This window comes from Bombyx mandarina, chromosome 15, assembly GCF_030267445.1.
Source record: "Bombyx mandarina strain Sakado chromosome 15, ASM3026744v2".
NCBI classification, from domain to species: Eukaryota; Metazoa; Arthropoda; class Insecta; order Lepidoptera; family Bombycidae; genus Bombyx; species Bombyx mandarina.
This window is the reverse complement of record NC_143221.1, coordinates 12,054,055-12,076,952: the sequence shown is the minus strand read 5'-3', so window position 1 is coordinate 12,076,952 and position 22,898 is coordinate 12,054,055. Positions and strand designations below refer to the sequence as shown.

Sequence of the window (22,898 nt, the reverse complement as noted above, 5' to 3'; positions counted from 1 at the left end):
ATTTTTGAAAAGCCGGTAGCGGGAATAAAGAGCGCAGTTTTCTTGCACACCAATCATAGCTGTTGAGTCGGGAGTTGCGAATTTCGGTCTCCTAAATGTTTCGTATTTTTATAGCGGGGTATCCTAACATCGAACGGGCGGGGCCGTCTAAGCAGTCTTCAGATTGCCTGATCACCTGAGGCCTAAAATAGTGTCAACTGCACAATAGTAATCGTGCTGTGTGGTGTGCGAGGGTTACGAGTAGATTTCGTCCCCACGAAACGCGTCTTCCCCTCAAAAGGGTACTTTTATTAGGTACATCAGATAGATCGATGGACTCATGGCCCCTGGTGTTAATTGGTACTTGCCGCACATAGTTTTTTTTTTTTTTATTGTAGACAGACGAGCATACGGCCCACCTGATGGTGAGTGGCTACCGTTGCCCATGGACTTCAGCAATGCAAGGGGCAGAGCAAAGCCGCTGCCTACCATGACCACTTAGATTTCGCAATTTAGATAGATTCTAGATTGGATGGCGGTACCTACCGGTATGGGGCTCAGTACGCCCAATAGCGGCAAGCCTTCAACACACTGAAAACAAATAATCAAACAAAATACATGTTGAAAATGGCTTCGATTCTTATTAACATCGAAATAAGAATCGAAAAGTTGAAATAACGACGAGTCCGACCGGTCCATACTTAAAAATTTAGTTCTTGCGTACCAGATGCAATCGGCACGCATCTACAGAGCATTGCTTTCCCACGCTATATTGGAGAAGAAAAAAAACAGGTAAACCCTAATGTATCGACGGATTGCGGCATTGTGATAATCGATAATCTTGTATTTAACGATAATTCGATTCCCACTGTGAAAGTCACTACAAATATGTCCAATTGTATGCAGCCAGAAAATAAATTACTCACTAATTGGTCTAACGATTCGGGCAACGGAAATAGTTTGTATCGGAAATAAACAAATGATTAAAACTAGATAGTGTCATGTTTCAATATATTACGTTAATTGAACTAATTTGTTTTTTTAAATTATCTTTAAATGTTTATGACGATAACGTACTTTCTGATTATCAGATATCTGTGAGAGAGAAAACGTGATTTCTAAAAGGCCTCCGTAACAGAAGAACTCAATGAATCAAATAGCGCAATGAATTAATACAACTTAATAATGCATTCATAGGTTTTAGTACCGACTTTGGCGCTTTTATCTCGCGATGATTAATATGAACGGTGATCGTCAGGTGCTTATTGTAGATTTATGTCATCCGCTTTGCTAACGAGCGGTGAATTTATAATGGAAACCTATTTTATTCTCCGGCTCTCGTCTTCCTTACAGTCGGTCCTTTCGGTCAGGACTTTTGTGTGTTTATCGTTCGCAACAAACACCGTTAATTCTATTATGATGTTTTCGTCGACGTTCAAAATGATTCTTGCGTCCGTTTCGTAATCGTTTGAACGTTCAATTTGAGTTCTGCCACAATAAATGTGTTTTAACTGTCACCGTTTATAGTTACGCTAACCATTACTACCGTTCACTTATTTGGTTATCACATGCGTACGAATTCTAAATTTTCTCGGGCTGTTCGACCACCGGTGTCATTTCCTTCCACGTTTCGGCAGCTATTGTGTAGATCGGTACATCTTCGAATGGCGCATTAGATGTACCGGTCACGTATCGAGGTACGACGGTACAGACGCGAGGGCTCGTCACGCGTCTCCCTTCCGGCGCGCGACGTCTCTTAATGACATGTACTGTGGGAGCGGGACCGTAGGAATGTAAAATACAGTCTATGCAAATTATTTTGTTACACATGCTTGTTATAAGCTTCCGTCGATTAAGCCTTTGAGCGCGAACCGTCGATATATCGACTCTTGTTGATGCGTTGAAAGTGTGGAGCGTCGGAATACCGACGATTTGCGCAGTTTGATTATAGGTATTAGGTATCGACCTGTACGGACGTGTCGTAGCGCCGCACGTTTTTAATAACCATTTAATAGTATTTTATGTTAAAGTTTTACAAGGTACTTTTTTTCAAAAAATCCGATAGCCATAATTTATGCAAAATATGTGAAAATAAGCTCAGCACTATAAAGGTTAAAACGCTCACTTGCAGTCTCGTATCTCATAAAGTAACGAGTTACAATAGAAAAAGATGATTGTTGTATATCAACGAGTAATATTCGTAAGCCAATAGTATTTTATTATCAGAAATGTTTATTTACAATCTTCTGTTTCCATATTTTACGAGCGTTCGTTTCCAGATACCAAAATTACGTAGTCGTCGACTTTACGTTGTTATTAAAAAAAAATCCTTACAAACTTTTTTTTTTTTCTTTTTCTAAATATAGAGACGTATTCTTGAAAAGTTGTTTTTACGACGGCCACCGACCGCGCCAGACTGCCGTACAAAAAGTATTCCGTGAAGTAATGTATTTTACAGCAATACGATAAGGAGCGTCTGTTTGTTGGCAGCGATACTGTTTACTGTGGGGATAGGAGGTCGAGCCAGTCAGTCAGTGGCTTAGTGGCGCTTTTGAAGTTGCCAAGGCGTGATCATGCGACTGAATAGCTCAAAGCCGAATTTCGTCTCGTGTTGATATTAAACTAAAGAAAGGGCTTCATGTAAAAATAAAAATATATATTTTGACGTAAAAATGTTTATAAAATTTTTCTAAAGGTTTTTTTTATTGCTTAGATGGGTGGACGAGCTCACAGCCCACCTGGTGCTAAGTGGTTACTGGAGCCCATAGACATCCACAACGTAAATGCGCCACCCGCCTTGAGATGTAAGTTCTAAGGTCTCAAGTATAGTTACAACGGCTGCCCCACCCTTCAAACTGAAACGCACTACTGCTTCACGGCAGAAATAGGCAGGGTCGCGGTACCTACCCACCCGCGCGGACTCACAAGAGGTCCTACCACCAGTTTTTATATGTTATGTAATCAAATAGGTATTTAATGTAATCGTAATGCTGACTATTGGAATCTAATTTGAAGGACAAGATAAGGAATGAGTATATCAGAGGAAGTGTGAAAGTAGCCTCGGTAATTAACAAATTAAAGAGTGGATGGTTAGTGTGGTATGGACATGTGATGCGTAGAGAAAAGATGCATGTGACTAGGAGATGTATGGAAATGGTAGAGCATGGTAGAGCGGGAAGAGGTCGACCGAAGAAGACATGGAGTGTGTGAATGACCATATGAGAGAGAGAGAATTGAGTGTTGAGCCGACGGCTGATAGAAGAGAATGGAAGAGAATAGTTAGCTGTGTCGACCCCACCTAGTTGGGACAAAATGAAGAAAAAGAAGAAGAGACTATTGGAATGATATATATAATACATTTATATGAATTGACATTTTCATTGTGACTATGGGCATCGCCAACCACTTAACACCAGATAGGCCGTGAGCTCGTTTGCCGTTTTAAATATATAAATAAATATTCGGAGGGAAAATCACACACGGTCCTAAACTAGAATAGGAATTCTTGTAGGTATTTTGATATTGATAGATATATATTCTTACACGCGTTTATATAAAATATTAAACGCCCAGAGAAAGAGCAGACAAACCTGTTCGTCAATCAAATGTTTATCAAGTGTGGGAATCGAACTCGCGACCCTTGGTTCGGCAGTCAGGGACGCTTACTATCCATACCATAATTTTCATTCTATTTTATTGGTACCAGCTGTTCTGACTGTCGTCGTCGCAAGCCCCCTGTTAGTATTTTCATTAAATAAACACGTATATGTCTTGGAATTCAATTGGTAAACAAGATGTCCTAGTATTGTTGTCTAAGTGATTAGAACAACTATAGAGAGTCAGACGTGTCAGAGAGACAAAGAGATTCCGGAGATGCCTCGGCGGGCTACAGTAATGAATCGCGCCCCTAACAATCAGGGGTCATGTTAAAGGATGTTCATCACATTAATTTGGGAAACGAATTATTATATAGTTCTTCTTAAAGTTGTTTGGATTTTACTTTTATTCTCTTTAATGTCAGAAGCTATATAGCAATTGATATTATTATATAGGAAAATAATTCTGTCAGTCTGTTATAATACATTTTTTAGGCCGATCCACTGAACTGATTTTGAGAGATTTCGGTACGGAAATAGTTTAAACCCTAGCAAAGAAGACTTAAACCCACCAAAACCTATATATAATCCAATAATAATTGTTTAATTGTTTCTAAAACAAATTACACAGTACAATTATACAATAGCATACTGAAGCTGTATAACTTTTAAGCTTAAAGACTCGTGTGTGTCAAATATCGATTCCTAAAATGTATCGATAGATAAGGATTAATTGCTCATTAGTTAAAAAAAAAAATTGATCGAATTTAAAAAAATTAAAACCAGTTTGATAGCGATAAGTCTGTTTCAATTTTATTTTGCGTCAGTAAACAACGTACCGATGCTTGTTCAACAAGCAGAAAATTAAAATTTAAAGAAAATACAGAACCAGCTTCAGTGATTTTGTTTCCAGAAGCAATCTCTGTTCGTTCAAGTTATTAACTTGAGGGTTTGAATAAAGTTAATGGACAGGGGTAAACAGTGAGAATTAATTAATCCGGATTTCAGAAACAAGTTAAATCAACAAAACAGAATTCGTTTTGTCCCAGACGGAATGAAAGACAAAAACTGTGCAAACGAAAAACATCTAAGTATACTTTAAACAGTTTTATTGTTTAACTTGTAAAGTCGGAAGTTTTAATGTTTATCGAAATTAATAATTCATGTTACGTCGTCGGTGTGTTCTTGAAACTTGTATCGCGTTTTTCGCGAACACGCCTTAACTATATTGAAGCATTGTGCATGGACTATTTCTAGGAACACATTGCAAATGTATTACAAAGTATATGTTGCGCTGTGTGCCGACAAACCTGCCGGTATCATCGGTCGATCAAAATTCAATGTACGCGTCGCGTCAACTGTGTTTCCCTCAGCCCTCAGCTCCTTTATTCGTCAACTTAACACGTAGTATCGAGGATATCAAAAAAACTCGTACGGTTTGCCCTCTCGGTAGCCGCGACAGCCAGACCCGCATATAAATGTGTCCTCAACAGATTTCACAGATTACAATCGTCGTAACATCTACACTTTTTAAAACGCTTCGCGCGTCTCAATCTTTTCCGTGTAGCAATTAGTCGTACCATAATCGCATTGTTTATGGTCAAGTGATGTCATAAAACATCACCTACCGCCCCTTCTAGGAGCATCGCGTGCGTTCATATCGTTCGTAATAAATTCATTAAATTTTATTAACCGACATCGGTATTAGGGTACCTTCATATGTATATTAACGCGTAAATGGATTCATTTGAATGTGAAAACGAGACCTTCATTGTGTCATTGAAACAGTCCGAGCCACGCAAACTTACGCACCAATAATACATTTTCAATATTACGATGCCCTTAAAATTAATATCTTGAAAGTAAATAATAACATTCCAATACAATACACTGTCCTTAGTTTTTGTTTGGTTGATTTGATCGTTCGTGTATAGTGTTCATTACGATATATTAATTAACCATTTTCGGTTCTTGAAATTGAACATCAAAGCTTGTATTGTGATAAATTTGATATAGTTATCTATACTAATATTATAAAGAGGAAAGATTTGTTTGTTTGTTTGTATTGAATAGGCTCCGAAACTACCGAACCGATTTGAAAAATTCTTTCACTGTTTGGAAGCTACACTATTACCGAGTGACATAGGCTACAATCTTTTTTGAAAAATGTTGGGATCCTTACTAAAACTCCAATAATATAATCCAAGGTGTAAAAAAAATACATAAAATATTCTTTACATCGCGTGCTCTGCGAAAACTATTGATGATAGAATTAAATAATATACTACGACTTTGTAGTCGCGACAGCATGTGCCGCAATAAGTGTTGTATTATTTAAAAAAATAAAACGTCGTTGAAATTTTTGTTAAAGACCCGAGCGAAGCCGAAGCGGGCCGCTAGTCACTAATATTATAATACTATTTCAATAGGCATTTGTTCTAATTAATGCAGAGGAGAGGTTTAGTGAATGAGTTCAGTAAATAGTCGACGACAAGTCACGCGCGCTCGGTTATCATCTGGCCCCAATCAGGGTTTTCATGTACTATGAGAACCAAAAATTTATATACATACCTACAATATATCGAGGGGTGGAATGCTATTTGGCTTAAGCGACATTTTTGCAACTTTACAAGATAGCCATTTAAAGATTAAAATTTCAAAAAAATATCACTACAAAAAAACTTCTACTTTTACTGGTGGTAGGACCTCTTGTGAGTCCGCGCGGGTAGGTACCACCGCCCTGCCTATTTCTGCCGTGGAGCAGTAATGCGTTTCGGTCTGAAGGGTAAGGGCAGCCGTTGTAAATCTTCAGCTATTTGAATGGAGTAAACATAATTGAAGTTCAATTAAAAACATCGAGCTGTTGATGCTAATACCAAATAAAACACGCTAATAATTACAAAGATAGATGTCGGGTCTTAAGCGAAATGTCGCTTAAACCTAACAGCCTTTCCCCTCGATATGTTCAAATATACACATATATAAAAATGAACAACCCAGACAAAGAACAAAAACAAACATGTTCATCACACAAATGTTTCCTCGATGTGGAAATCGAACCCGCGACCCTCAGTCCAGCAGTCAGAGGCGCTACTAACTGCGGTACCAACTTTGGCGGCACCGAGTCTGTAAATATTATAGAATGAACTCAAATAATGCGTAACATTTATTAGATGAAGTGAATGCATGAAGGGGAGTGGCGACGACAGGCGCGTTGTCCAAATATATATACGCGGTGCGTACGTTCGGTTAGATATTTTTATCCTGGAGCATCGACAGGTATTCGTTACGGATGATGTAAGGCTTTGGTTTTATGTTAGCGAATTGTCGTAATAAAAAATTCGGAGGTACAGCTACGGAGAAAAGCGTTTATATTTTTATATAATATATATAAGTTTATATTTATATTGAAATATTTTAACGGCCATTAGTTTGTTTCTTTGGATCTCTAATCCGTATTTCTGATTTTTTTATTTTTTTTTTGTTTTTTATGATTGAAGGATTACTGGTGGGTTAGGTTACACGTCCAACTCTTTGTCGAGTTCGACGAGTACGGTTACCGGGGTCCCTAAGCCTGCTCCTAGTGTTAGAGCTGAAGGCGTCTAATGCAAAGGTTATTGGATCTGATGGATCCGTAAGGACGTGTCTAGGGCGTCGACGGTGACTGGCTCCTGCGTGATTAGGATTCGGAGACTAGTCAGCGGCGGCAACGATAAAGCGATCGGTTTGAAGGGTGGGGCAGCCGTTCTAACTATACTTGAGACCTTAGAGCTTATCTCAAGGTGGATGGCGCATTTACGTTGTAGATGTCTATGGGCTCCAGTATCCACTTAAAACCAGGTGGGCTGTAAGCTCGTCCACCCATCTAAGCAATAAAAAAAAAAGGTCATCAATACATTCTAGCTGCATATGGGCTCCATATAGTCGATTTTAATTGTACGTATTGCACAAATATCTTTTAGAGATTTTAGACGAAGCCTATCCGCTAGTGTAACAACGCCTCGTGTACTCGAACAACGATGCACAGTTTTTTTTTTTTTTTAGTACGATACTTGTTTTAGTACGGACAAAGTTGTTTATCTCTCAATACGAACGTAAACTTCGCAACCGCGCCGAAACACACGTTTACCACATTCAATACACTCGTGTTTTTTATGTGCTATAAATTTCGTAGCGCCTCTATAGAGCTTCGGTGAGTAATTATTTTTAGAGGAAATTTGTTTACGATCGTTGTTAATATAACAAAAAAAAAAAAAAAACGGGCATTGTTTACTTTTCTTTTTCATTTTTGTTAGAAGATTCTGTTTAACATTCATTAACATGTTTGAATGAGAAGTTGTAATACAAGATAAACCCAACAGCCTACTTCTTTAATTCAAGAATATAATATATACGAGTACATGATTATGACAGCTAAATGTAGAAGCTACGTTCCGTTAGTAGAATGCTTGATGTCGTCATGGCCTAAAAAATAAGACGTCTGGTGCATTCATATCTAGCGATGCAACGGTGTTCGAATCCCGCAGGCGGGTACCAATTTTTCTAATGATATACATATTTGACAAATATTCACGATTGACTTCCACGGTGAAGGAATAAGATCGTGTAATAAAAATCGAACCCGCAAAATTATAATTTGCGTAATTACTGGCAGTAGGACCTCTTGTGAGTCCGCACAGGTAGCTACCACAACTCCGCCTATTTCTGTCGCAGTAATACGTTTCGGTTTGAAGGGTGGGGCAGCCGTTGTAACTATACTGACTACTATACTATATTTACGTTGTAAATGTCTATGGGCTCCAGTAACCACTTAACACCAGATGGCTGTGAGCTCATCCACCCATCTAAGCAATAATAAAAATATATAAAAATTTCAGAAGATTCATCTTCAATGCTGTTAAATTTCACAACGAAAGATTGCGATCTTAATCGATCTAATTGCAAATCTATTTTAATCTTATCAAAGTTTGTTTTATTTAAGATAGACATTGCATACAAAAATTCGTGCGACAGTTAAATAAATAAGTTCATTAAACATAAATAATTTCTGTGTCTTTTTATATCTGGTGCTTAAAAAAAGCAATATACGCTGATTTCCTATAGTTCTGACATTCAGTTCTCGTAAGAATCTTATTCGCAGAGATATTTATTGAAGGCTGAATTCGACAAAGGAGTTGGTGCTTCGCTTCGCCACTGCCGGCAACTTGTCCGGATTATCCGGATAATGCCGAGGCGTTTCCTACTGATACCTCTTATCGAGAACTCGAAGAAACTCTTCGATGTAAATAATATCCGTTTTGTTGACCCGCTTAAAATTTATTCTCTCGGTATTGTACGCATCAGTGCTTCTTGTTGAATGAATATTGCATGAGATGAAATTATTATTTATTAGAAGTAGGTTTGGTTTTGAAGTGTATGTTAGTGTTTAATTTTTACCCGACTGCTGTACACGTTGTGTAGCGTTTGATGGATTTGAACATATGAGATGTCTTTTAATTTGTGTGATTTATATTCGTGACAGGATACATTATTTTAATTTAATGTATAATAGAAAAATAATACTTATTAATTGTATTCTGTAATATAGTACAAAGGTCGACTTTGTATTTTTTGTGTGACTAAAAGTGTGTGAATTAAAAACAAGATATTAAATTAGATCAAATACGTGCCTGTTTAAACAATACTAAATAAACAGCGAATAACCAGCTATGTTAGTAAAAGTATTGCAGGTTGAGACAAGCAGCTATCTTATAACGGACAATTTATTGTATACACCCATCTTGATTCATCATGACCCACTCATCTTGATGAGATCGAAGTATCGGTAATATAATCCGGCCTTTAAACTTGAACACCTGACTGGTTCACGGCAGAAATGCGATCTAACTAAAATACACTAGTGGTCCCGCAGTAGTCGAAATTCGACTATTAATTAATTGAAATTTTATTTATAAACATTATTATGGTTATATTGTCAAACACTATTAGACTTGTATACTAATATTATAAAGAGGAAATATTTGTTTGTTTGTTTGTTTCGAATAGGCTCCGAAACTACTGGACCGATTTGAAAAAATCTTTTTCCATTAGAAGCCGACATTGTCCCTGATGAACATAGGCTACTTTTTTTAATTTATTTTTTTTTTTTGGTTTCATATGTGTTTTAATGTTTCCGAAGCGAAGCGAGGGCGGGTCGCTAGTCTTTAATATAATCACAGATTTCGCCAAAATTACACTATAGATAAGTAGTATTAAAGACAAACAATATTAATCTATTCTCAATTTGACCACAGACTTTCAACAATAACAAAAGTTTGACAATAAAAGCAGAGTATGTGTATATGTGTTGTGTCAAATACATGGTAGTATGTGTAATGTTTTCTTTATTGATTTAATGAATTTTTTATGCATAATTAAAAAAAATATTGCATTCTGCTCTCCTTCTGTCTATTCTCTATAAGTGTGGCAAATTTGATACTCCTCCGTCCGCGCAATTTTCGTAAAAAGGGATACAAAGTTTTTGCTTCACGTATTAATATATAGATACTTACCACCGCGGCACCGCACCAGTAAACTATGTGCAATTATATTCAATGCATATGTTTGCATATTTGATTAACCATATTATTAGATCGCGTCTCAGCCATATATATATAATATTAAAATTTGTATTGCAAATGCACGTGTCGTTGATATTATTAATTATGCGCTTTGTGAATCGAATCGAAACGCGTTGCTGAATTTCTAAAGCACATTCGAGGCTCACACACGAGATGCGTTGTTCAACAAACAATACGTTCCAACTGTTGTTGTTATACGTTTGTTCCTGAATGTTATTTTCGTGTGAGCATTTCGCTTGGAACAATTCAGCAATTAGGCTCTCTCGCAAACACGTGATCCACGGTATTATGTTAGGATTACGGTATACGGTACGTTTTCGTCACATACGAATGGAGTCGAAATAAGAGGACGGAGTAATTTCTTTGTCGCGTTCGCATCACGTTAATGCGTTGAAGGGTCCACGAAATCCTATCCGGCTCCCAAATTAGTTTTATCGTCGCCACGGGTTTTGGCTCGTCAATTCAGATGAAGAAGATAAAAAACTTTTTTTTTAATGGTTCGATAGAAATTAATGTTGAAATAAAAGTTCTACGGAGACCGCATTTGATATGTGTGCATTAATTTAATTGTTACATAATTATATGCTGATTCAGACGAGTAGATTAGGAATTATAATAAAGGTACTGTTTGAAACATAAATTAAAGAAACATATTCTAAACGTATCGTTACTTTATGCTTAGAATGTAATTAGTAGTCGATTGAAATATGTTAAAGATGTTTTTTTTTATAAAGAATTTGGCTCCAACGCCTTTGGCATTGATTTTGCCAATGTCAAAGTATTTACAAAAGAGAAAAAAAATACTAAATCTATATACAAATATATTTGGTCGGTTTTTCCATACGCGAATCTGTGGTTTTAAGAGCAGCACAAACAAATATATGTTAGACTAACTACTTTAGAGATAAATATTATTAGCAGATAAAAATTTACATACAATATTTACATGTTTAGAATAGACTAAAGTTAATAAACAATTAACATTAATAGGCCGGGGAATATCATTTGGATGGATATCATAGTTGAAGACTTTAAAACACTTTTGTACGATCACAAGTAAATGTTGTAGTTAGCCGCAACACGAACAGAACAGATGGGAATAGTTTTAACACGAACCCTTTTCCTATTTAGAAGTTTACGAAAACAAAGTATGTGTATAGCGTGGAACAACTGAGAAAACTAGCTCGGTTTAGATCACTCGCCGCTCGCACGAGAAGAAATTGATAGCGAAGTTTGTGTATAGCTCCGAACCGCCCCCTTTGAAGTCTCCAACACGCGTCTTCCAATAGAAAGAAAAAAAAACAAAAAACAAATGCGATCCTTATTGAGTCTGCACGGGTAGGTCGCCTATTTCTGCCGTGAAGCAGTAATGCGTCTCGGTTTGAAAGGTGAGGCCTTAGAACTTATATCGCAAGGTGGGTGGCGCATTTACGTTGTAGATGTCTATGGGCTCCAGTAACCACTTAACACCAGGTGGGCTGTGAGCTGGTCCACCCATCTATGCAATAAAATAAAAAATTATCGACGTGACGCTCGGTTATAAAATAGTTCGCTTTTTTGGCAATAATGTCTTTTATATTGTTGAAGGTAAATGTCATTAGTCTCTCTCAACGTTTGCGGCCCCCGGGGTGCTTCGCGATAACATTGTAAACAATCATCTCAAATTGGTCATAATTATTGTTTACCTCGTAATTTCTAATCTAAGGTGCTCACAGTCGAATGTTTTAAAGGCCTGACTAAATAATACTTATGTGTTTTATTTATAACTAGTTGACCCGGCAGACTTCGTAGTGCCTCAATCGATAAATAAAAGACTTAAACTTTTGTATAAAATAAACTTAAAACAAACAAAAGGAATCCGTCCGACGGGGGACACATCCAAGGAAAAACAAAATTGTTATTTTTATTCAATTCCGAGCATTTTCATTCATTTATCCACCTTTTAAACCTTCTCTGGACTTCCACAAATAATTTAAGACCAAAATTAGCCAAATCGGTCCAGCCGTTCTCGAGTTTTAGCGAGACTAACGAATTCATTTTTATATATATAGAAGATAAAGAACGAACGTACATATTAAATGTAATATTTGACTAAAATCTAAAGTTAAATATAATTGAAACTGCTTGTACGGTTTAATCTCGTGTTTTATATTGTCATTAATTATTTCGCACGGTTCGATTGCTTTACAGTTTTCGTGTTGTTTTAATTATTGCAAACGTATCGCAAAAAATGCTATAAACTTAAATAGTTACATACAATATCGATCAATTTTTACAGGTTACGAGCACAAATAAGCAAATGCCTCACATAAAAAGTAACTGTTATAAGTCCCATTAGTTTCTTCTTTACCTATTTTTATTATATTCCATCTATCTAATCGACTTACACAAAAAAATCCTTTTAGTAAAATCTCGGAAGATATATTGCCGTCCTCACTTAAAGCTTGACGCTGGCTATTGATCGATCAGTGTTGTTACCACGAGCTTTTTGTTCAGCAGATAATGATCGTGGTTCTTTTGTTTCCTCAAATGTCAGTGCTTTACCAGAACGGGTGCCGGATGCTCGGAGCCATCAAATCTAAAAAAAAAACCCCTTCCTATTCGCTGGTAACCTAGGGGGCTATTCTAGCTACGCCCGGACGAGTAGGTAAGCTGACGGGCTCAACCTAAGAAAATTTGCTAAAACTAGCCCTAACAGGAGCAGTGCTTCGCTGAATCTACCACCGGATCGCGACCCATTGAGAAGATCCAGCGAAAAACTCAGTGGGCTGTGTCTTTGGGTTAGTTCTGGTCACCGTCCTCGTCGTACTCGTCGAAATATCGGTGCTTGAGGAGCCTAAAAGCACCGAGAGAGGATCCGGGTGATCCGACAAGACATGTTTCGACGGTGACTTTGGGTTACCTCGTCGCCTGGGTCAGATAGGTAAAAATAATCTAGTCTAATATTAATGTAGCTAATGTTAGTATTTCGTTAGTGTTGGAACATAGGCGACTAGATATTATTCTCGGTGAATGAACCACAGCGAGAGTGCGGTCGACATTCTGCACAGTACAAGGTGGCGACGTGCCAGTGTTAGCTCGAATATCCCATGGGAATCGTTATCGTCACGCTTTACTTGTGCATCGGCTAATGGACGCTATCAGTTTGGGGTCTGTTCGTTAAATTTAATCGCACATCGACAACTGTTTCGTAAAGCATGTTTTTGTTTAAATTAAAAAAATAAATAAACATGTAATGTGCACATAATAAAAATACGACGGGTTATGTTGTAGCAAGTGGGGTACGGCAATTTTGAGATATAATCGCTCGCTTTTATTTTTATTATTATTATTATTGAAGTGTAACTTCTTTAGAATCGTTGTGATGTGATTTCAAACTCGATGAAACGAAATGAAACGAAACGAAAAAATAAGTCTGCCGCGATTGACTTGCCGAAGCGGCTCCGAGCGGCGCCGACAAATCACGAAGCGCTCCACACGGTCTCGCGTCCCCGACTAGTTCAGTGTGTTTTTGACGTCCGTGCACGCTGTCGTGGCTCTCGGTTTTTTTTTTTTTTTTTTTTTTTTTTTCCTACCTAAGCTGAGAGCCTTGAGAGGCTATGTCAGCGTAACCCTAACTTTAGTAGGTGAGCTCACGGGGCTCAAACCTGACGATGTTGCTAACACGAACCCTAGCAAGAGTCGTGCTTCGCAGAATCTACCACCGGATCGGAAACGCGACCCACTGAGAAGATCCGGCGAGAAACTCAGTGGGCTGTGTCTGAGAGTTAATTTACTCGTCGAGCCCTTCGTCGCAAGCGACGGGTTCGACGAGAACGGTGACCGGTGCTTGAAGTACCTAAAAGCACCGTTAGTGGATCGGGCTCTCGGAGCGCCCCGAGAACATTTTATTTCTATTTAGTTTGTTGTCAAGAGATGTCGCTGCACGTAAATTCAACAATTCCTGAATCGCGGTGGCGAGATGTTACACAGTTGATAAACGTTCTCATATTTCTCTTGCTAAATCATATTTACCTGGCGGAGGGATAGCGTGAGCATGCAGGCGGTTCCCCCAGGGTGAGGCTGCTCCATTGCACTGCGGAGTGGTTGACCCTTGAACCCTTGCGATTAATGTTATTTTTTATAAGTTTCACTTCTACCGTGTGTGACTTGCACACACACACTTTTTTTATTGTAATTATCGATATATATACATATATGTATATAGAAAAGTTTATAGTTTTCTTGGTCACGTTTTTGTACGTACGCTTCATTCGTTTTTCGAAAATAAATCGTTACAAAGAAAGAAACGATTATTGAAGACGCACGTCAGTTGACACGTTCAGTTGAGCGTGAAAGAAAATACCCAACGGAATTGTAGAGGAGAAAGTTCATGAACGTGGACAAATAATTTTAACGTTTTCGTTTCAAACTCACGAAACAATTATGGTTGTAAAAATAGATAAAGTGAATCGAATATGGCTTCATGCCAGAATGAAAAAATAAATGTTTCCCGGAGTCATTCCGGTTTTCGACACTTGCATATGTCGCAGTTTACAAGTTCAACGTAATGATGATATTATGAGATTTTGTCACAATATTACAAATAATACGTGAATAGCCTGAAGATCTGGATCAACGGATATACTTTAGTTTCCTGTGTCTTTTAATATCATATTTCCTCGAGGTTATTGCTTGAAATATTTCTTGAATAATTTCATGATTTATTTTCCTCGGAGCGAACTTTCCTATTAAATGTTTGTCTATAGATACCGCGCTTACAAAGTTTTTATTATATTTATTGTTATTGTTATCGCACAGAGGGCTTCAGCGAGCTCAAGGTCCCCGTAAACTGCAGGCATTATTACTTCGCGGCAGAAATAGGCAAATCCCAGAAATTATACTATTTGTAATTTTTTCAGGTTATTTTCTTACACATTATTTTGTTTCTTCATATATAAATCAAATACGTATTACATTTAAAAAAAATTAAACCTACCTGCGGTTCGAACATCGGCCTATGCGATTATCAAGCGATGTGACTATTCACATGGCTTGATAATAGCACCTACACTGAGAGTTCTATCCTTTAAGCCACGACGACTTCATACATTACTATTTTCCATGGAAAAGTTTCCCTGGTGTCCCGACAAACTACATGCTAATTTTAAAACTTTTAAAAAGCTCCGTATAATGTTTCCTTGACTCATCGCTTCGTCATAACAAGCGTCAGATTTTTTACTAAGAATTTATATTCTTTATATAGCCTACCGAAAATGGTATACTATAGACTGGCCTAGACTGCCATTTTATTTAATGTTCGCGTAGACTTTTTTTTATTGCCCTTGTAGACAGACGAGCACACGGCCCACCTGATGGTGAGTGGTTACCGTCGCCCATGGACTTCAGCAATGCCAGGGGCAGAGCCAAGTCGCTGTCTACCGCAAACAAAAATTATATAATACCTATTTTATAATTACTAGAGGTCCCGCAGTAGTCGAAATTCGACTATAATTAATTGGAATTGTAAGTTTGTACACTATTATGATTATATTTTATACTTCTATAATCACAAATTTCGCCAAGACTACACTATAAAAAATATTAACAAAGACAAACAATATTTAATCTATTCTCAATTTGACCACAGACGTCAAGAACAAAAGTTTGACAATAAATAGTATGCATGCGTGTGTGCGTCAAATACATGGTATGTAGTGTGTGTAATGTTTTCTTTATTGATTTAATGTATCTTTTATGCATTATTTTAAAAAAATATTAGCATTGTGCACTTCTTCTCTATATTCTCTATAAGTGTGGAAAATTTCATACTCCTCCGACTGCGCAATTTTCGTAAAAAGGGATACAAAGTTTTTGCTTCACGTATTAATATATAGATATATACAAAAATTATATAATACCTATAAAACAAACATTATCTTGATTCGAAGACTTATAGTGTCGTCGCCGAATCGATTGTAATATACCAATATACCGAACGTTTTCCTACTTCGATCATATACCTAATCGATTTGTTATGCATCAGTTAAGTAATTAGTATAATGGGATTGGCATCGATGTATGTACGTATGTTTATGTTTATAGTTCTACATGTGCGTATCATAAAACACTAATAACCCGTTATAACGATAATTAATATCGATTTTACGGATAAACATTACGGAGTGGAACTAGCAGACAGAAATTATAATAAACAAAAAATACGTATAATAATTGTTTTAGTTCGCGATTACAATGGAATGTGTTGTAACGCTAATTATATGTTTTTTAGGACGTGTTACATGAAAGGAGTTCTGATCATCGTGTGCAGTAGTGAATATATTTTTTATTTATATGTATTGCATAGATGGCTGGACGAGCTCACAGCCCACCTGATATTAAGTGGTTACCGTAGCCCATAGACATCTGCAACGTAAATGCTGCCACCCACCTTGAGATATGAGTCCTAAGGTCTTAATATACCTAGTCAGGTCATAAATTCTGTCACATGTTTAATGTAAAATAATTGAAACAAGTTTATTCATTATGTAACCATTCATATACCAAAATGAACTTAACAAAACATAGATTCTTATGACACTAAAGTTTATTCAAAATGACCTCCGTGATTTTGAATACAGGCCTTCAATCTGCGCGGCCAGTCGTCTATCGCAGCACGAACGAGGTCCATGTCAATATTGGCGGCTGCCTTAATCAAGGATGTCTTGAGTGACTCCAAATTGGGATGAGGCTTTGAGCACGCCTTTTCCTCCAAGTGTTGCCATATCTTGTAATCTAACGGATTCAAATCTGGACTGGAGGAGGGCCAGTCTTCGTGCCGGATGAAGTCGATTTCACGCGCCGCCAGCCAGTCCTGTGTGCTCTTCGCTCTATGAGCTGGCGCCGAATCTTGTTGGAATACCCAGTGCCTGTTATTGAACATGGTACGAGAAACAGGTTCCACAAGGTTCGTCAGGACTGTATTTTGATACACAACTGCATTCGTTTTTACACCTTTCTCACAAAAATGTACCTCTGTTAAGCCCCAATAAGAGACTCCCAACCATACCATGAGCGAGGATGGTAAATGACCTCGTTGGACACGCGGAATACGGTTGCTCGCTTCTTCACTACTGTGTGCGTACACCTTATCATTTTGTTTGTTGTAGCTCTCTTCTACGGTAAACATTTTTTCATCCGAAAAAAGAATTTCCCGATATTTTTTTCCCGCGTACCGCTTCAACAAAGCGCGGCATCTCTTCAGTCTCAGGTCCATTAGACGAGCATTCAAACGATGTCCTGTTTTTCTTCGATATGCCCGAAACCTTTAAGTCTTCATTTAACACCCTTTTCACCGTGGTTCTGCTTAACCCCATCTGAAGGGCCAACAGTTTCTGCTTACGTTTGGGATTTCTTTGAATTCGCGCCTTCACAGCTTTTATCACTGCTGGAGTCCTAACAGACCGAGGGCGACCACTTCTTGACCTTCATCTACACTAGAGTCTTCATTGTATCGTTTGATGGTACGATAAAAGAATCTTTTGGTTATATTAAAATTTTTCAGTATGTTAAAAATTTGAATTGGCACGTAACCGCAACGATGCAACGCAATAACTGCAACACGGTCTTCTTTAAGCGTCCACTCCATATTTAAAAATAAGTAAAATTCTAAAAGTATACATTTTTATTTTCATGAACAATGCGAAATTCGAATTCAATAAACTTTTTTGTGGCCAGCATTCTAAAAGAAAAGTTTTTATTGTGTGACAATACTTATGACCTGACTAGTTAGTTACAACGGCTGCCCCACCCTTCAAATCGAAACGCGTTGCTGCTTCACGACAGAAATAAGCAGGGTGGTGGTACCTACCTGTGCTGACTCACAAGAGGTCCTACCATCAGTATGCGATACCAGATATTGTAAGTTTTTTATATGCAGTTTTTTCATTTTTTTGTTTTCTTTGTCTTAATTTAATATTAGCTAACGATATTTTTATCTTAAGCACATACGTTCTTAAGCAAGATGTGTTCACACCCAAAAGGGCTATTATAATGTATTATTTTATGTAAATGAGTTCAATGTTTAAGTGTGCAGATTTTATCCAGTTGTGTGAACCTAATAAAAAAAATAAAAAAATTGAATGTGATGCCAATATTGAATGTAGTCAAAATAACATAATTAAATCCATAACAATAAATTAATTTGATTCGGTGTAATGAACACAGTGATAAATATGTATGTGGCTAACGAAAGTGCACGCTAGTTCCGCGGTACGTACATGGTATATCTGCGCGTTCACGCTTCGATTGGCTTGTCGGTTGTTGTCTTTCGGCTCGGTTCGTGTACCATGTGTCGCGGCCGTGTTGCTTGGATTTATTTTCTACAACCGTGAAATATGTGGCGTACGATTTCCACTTTTGTTATTTTGTTCAGCACATCGATTGTTGTTGAACAAAATAGTATACCTATAAGCGCGGACATAGCTATTCTCCGTGACCTATATACGGCGACCGTCCTCTTATGTAATGCGGTGGTCTACAAACCTTTTGCGGGGATCGAGCTATTTTCAGGTTTTCTAGTGCTGCATTTTGTCTCTTGAGTCTGAGCTGTGAAATAAAACACATTTGTCTTTTGTTATTCTATTGTATAATAAATTTCAAAATGTCGAATGCAACAGTAAAAACGCGTGGTTTTGAAACAAATTGGTTTGCTGAATTACACTTCAGGCACTCGTTAGATTATTGGAATAGTAAGTTCGTGGATTTTTTTTTGTTGCTTAGACGGGAGGACGAGCTCACAGCCCACCTGATGTTACTGAAGCCCGTGTACATCTACAGCGTTAATGCGCCACCCACCTTGAGATATAAGTTCTAACATCTCAGTATAGTTACAACGGCTGCACCACCCTTCAAACCGAAACGCATTACTGTTTCACGGCAGAAATAGGCAGGGCGGTGGTACCTACCCGCGTGGACTCACAAGAGGTTCTACCACCAGTAATTACGCTAATTATAATTTTGCGGGTTTCACTTTTATTACACGATGTTATTCCTTCACCATGGAAGTCAATCCTGAACGTTTGTTGAGTACGTAATTCATTAGAAAAATTTTACCCGCCTGGGATTCGAACACAGGTGCATCGCTCAACACGAACGCACCGGACATCTTATCTCTTAGGCCACGACGACTTCATAATTCTACCGAATGGTCCCTGACAGACGTTTAAGTCGTGCCTAAGACGTGTGGCCTAAAGGATAAGACGTCCGGTGCATTCGGATCTAGCGATGCAACGGTGTTCGAATCCCGCAGGCGGGTACCAATTTTTCTAATGAAATACGTACTCAACAAACGTTCACGATTGACTTCTACGGTGAAGGAATAACATCGTGTAATAAAAAACAGTAATGCGTTTCGGTTTGAAGGGTAGGGCAGCCGTTGTAATTATACTGAGACCTTAGAACTTATATCTCAAGGTGGGTGGCGCATTTACGTTGTAGATGTCTATGGGCTCCAGTAACCACTTAACACCAGGTGGGCTGTGAGCTCGTCCACCCATATAAGCAATAAAAATAAATAAATAAAAAGACGAAAGAAATGATGTCTCGTTATCTTCATGCGAGTATTAATGAACTTGTTTGTCTTCAGGTGCGGTCTTCACGCTGATTTCACGGAGCTGACGGCGTGCGTAGGCGGAGAACTGGACCGACACGAGGGATCAGCCGTCCACAGGAGGTACTTCTACATAACACTGCTGAGGGAGCCAGTTGCTAGGTAATTATAGAATTTGCTTTTTTTTCTCAAAAGTCACAAAATGTTATTTTTGTCATAAAAATACTGTTTTATGATATAATAGCTTTTGCTCGCGACTTCGTCCCCGTGGAATAGTTACTTTGGCATAACGATAAATTTTACTCCCCACTTCATTTACGCAGAAAGTGAAAATATTTTTGAATTATACAATGTTAAGGAGCTATTTAAACCCTTATTTTGAAACATTATTTATTGGTTCTCCACTTGTATTGGTCTTACCGTGATGTTATATAGCCTATATACAGCCTTCCTCAATAAATGGGCTATCTAACACTGAAAGAATTTTTAAAATCGGACCAGTAGTTTCTGAGATTAACGCGTTCAAACAAACAAACTCTTCAGCTTTATAATATTAGTATAGATAGAAATACTTTAGAAAACAAATTTCCTGGCGTATTATGACTCATGTCTAAGAAAGAAATTTACTGCATTATTATTTTGTATTTTAAACTTAAAGTTTTTGTGTCCATTTAAATGAACTTGCCACAAAAGAGCCGATGACAAATTATTTACTCAGAGCAAAATTATTCATCTGGATTCGTAACCTGACATTTTGATGCTATATTCTCTCGTGAAAATGGCCGGTCCAACCCTATTACATCCTCCCTACTTCACTGTCAACGAATGTCACATTTTATATCAGTCCACTTAATTTGTTGAAATACTCTCTAAATCGCTCGTGAAATTGATATTTGGCACGATACAGGACGCACCGGCTTCAGCTGTTACACCTAGTTTAGTTCCGTGTTGATATGGCATATATGGCATATGGCATAGAATATCTATATGGCATAGAAGAATATTAATCGGGATAGAAGATTTTATAAATTAGTATGTACTCTGAATAACTACTTCTTACCTTGGCTAATTGGAGCCAATGAGCTGCTACTACTACTGTTCCCTAGTCATAATATCTTTATATTTTATTCTTACACCAACTAATTTATGTTTTAAATACTTGTTATATTTTATTCCTACTCCAACTTATTTATGTCTTAAATGTTTGCTGATTGCTGCTTGTTTTTTTTAACAAAGTCCTATTTTTGTACGTAATAGGCAGAATGATGATACAACATAAATACCTTCCGTATTACGCTCACGTTCTAAAGAGAATATATATATAGAAAAAACATTAATATGACATCATCGTGAATTTAAAAAGATATCAACGTTTTGGAAGGAAATCAATCATAACTCTAAGCATTACGATACTATTCATAATGTCAGTCTGTAAATTGGAGTAAGCACGCGAGTCCGATTGGGGCACATAATTACACGTCATTTGACATATCGATAGAAACGCGAGTTTATTGATAATGAAAACAATATTTTACTCGCGCAGATGGTTATGCAAACAGAACCGTACATAAATACTTTTAGACTCAATCCCAATTGCATTGTCGCATGTCGGTTTCGTGGTCGTAGTGATTCGTGTGAATTCATCGTATCATTCCAAAAATGGGCATTAACCAAGCAATACGTAATGGCGTAAGGAGATTGGGCATCTTACTTCTGAACCGCGGACGCCTAGTGTATATTTTTGACACAATACAATGTTCCGGTGTTCCCCTATGTCTCTATTTTTTTTAAATGGAATTTACGCCACTGCAATATATAATATATAGGGATCATATAGGCGGTCTAGCTCGCAGCGGACCGATTATTCATGGAAATACTGGCATACATGTGGTCGCGATCCTCAGTAATGAGGGTACGACAAAGAAGAAGCTGTATGTATATATATCCATACGATTTTGGTAGCACTGTATGTTTGTACGGATATGTTCCTGTATATTCCTCTTGAGATCTTAAACTAGAGTCTTATCGTATTTCAGCAAACTAGATGTCATACGACCCTTTTTCAAACACTGCGATGTTTGAAAACATGGCATGTCGTCTAAACAAATCTATTAGTGGTATATTAAGAATAACTACGTATTATATTCGTTTGACAGGTATTTGTCGGAGTATCGACACGTGAAACGAGGAGCCACATGGAAGGGCTCCCGTCACTGGTGTCAAGGACGAACCGCCACAGGTAACACAATTTTTATCACAACAATTGTTAAGCTTAAAGACAATTATCAATAAATAAAGTATTATAATATTAGAGCAATGGTCAAGAGAATGGCTTGTATTGTATGGCGATAATCCTTCTCTACATCCTTCGACTACATTTACGCGCACTAGCAGTTTATTTTCTAAATTAAAATTAATTCTTCGAAGAAATTCTCTAGAAGGTTCGATATTAAAACATCATTAATATATATCAATAATCTATTAATCAATCTATGCTATCCCATTATGTTGTAACGAGAAAGTTAAGAAGAAACTATTTCTGAAACAAATCCAGTAGACAAACTATTATGGGACTTATAACAACTGGCCATATTTTAGGAAATATCGCAACAACAGAAACTAGATAAACTATAATCGGGAAAACGTAATTAGGATAATTAATTACCAACTATTAAGACTATACCTAGGGTATATTTTATTATTAAAAAAGTTGTGAAATTCGTTATTTTTCCTGTTTCAAGAAAGACCATTTATAAGCAGTGATATATTAATGCGCAAGTCTATCCCTCAGACACAGCCCACTGAGTTTCTCGCCGGATCTTCTCAGTGGGTCGCGTTTCCGATCCGGTGGTAGATTCTGCGAAGCACGGCTTTTGCTAGGGTTCGTGTTAGCAACGTCGTCAGGTTTGAGCCCCGTGAGCTCACCTACTAGTTAAGGTTCCGCTGAAATAGCCTCTCAAGGCTACCAGCTTAGGTAGGAAAAAAAAAGCGCAAGCTTAGTTGTTACTGGTTAAATAAATTCATTTTATGCTATATATTTATATGTTTATCTACTTTTTTTCCTCGAACATAATTTACGCGGTTACGGCAATGTATCTTAAGTATGAAGAGAAA

General features: G+C 37.5%; 1 protein-coding gene across 1 annotated transcript in view; it reads left to right on the top strand.

Annotated features, from left to right (window-relative positions):
* Positions 1-22,898, top strand: part of Hs6st (heparan sulfate 6-O-sulfotransferase) — a 114,022-nt gene that overhangs the window by 60,635 nt on the left and 30,489 nt on the right. Inside the window, exons 4-5 of the mRNA XM_089733315.1 lie at positions 19,821-19,946; positions 21,941-22,023. Coding sequence (XP_089589441.1) covers positions 19,821-19,946; positions 21,941-22,023 — 209 coding nt within the window. The remainder of the gene's footprint in view (positions 1-19,820; positions 19,947-21,940; positions 22,024-22,898) is intronic.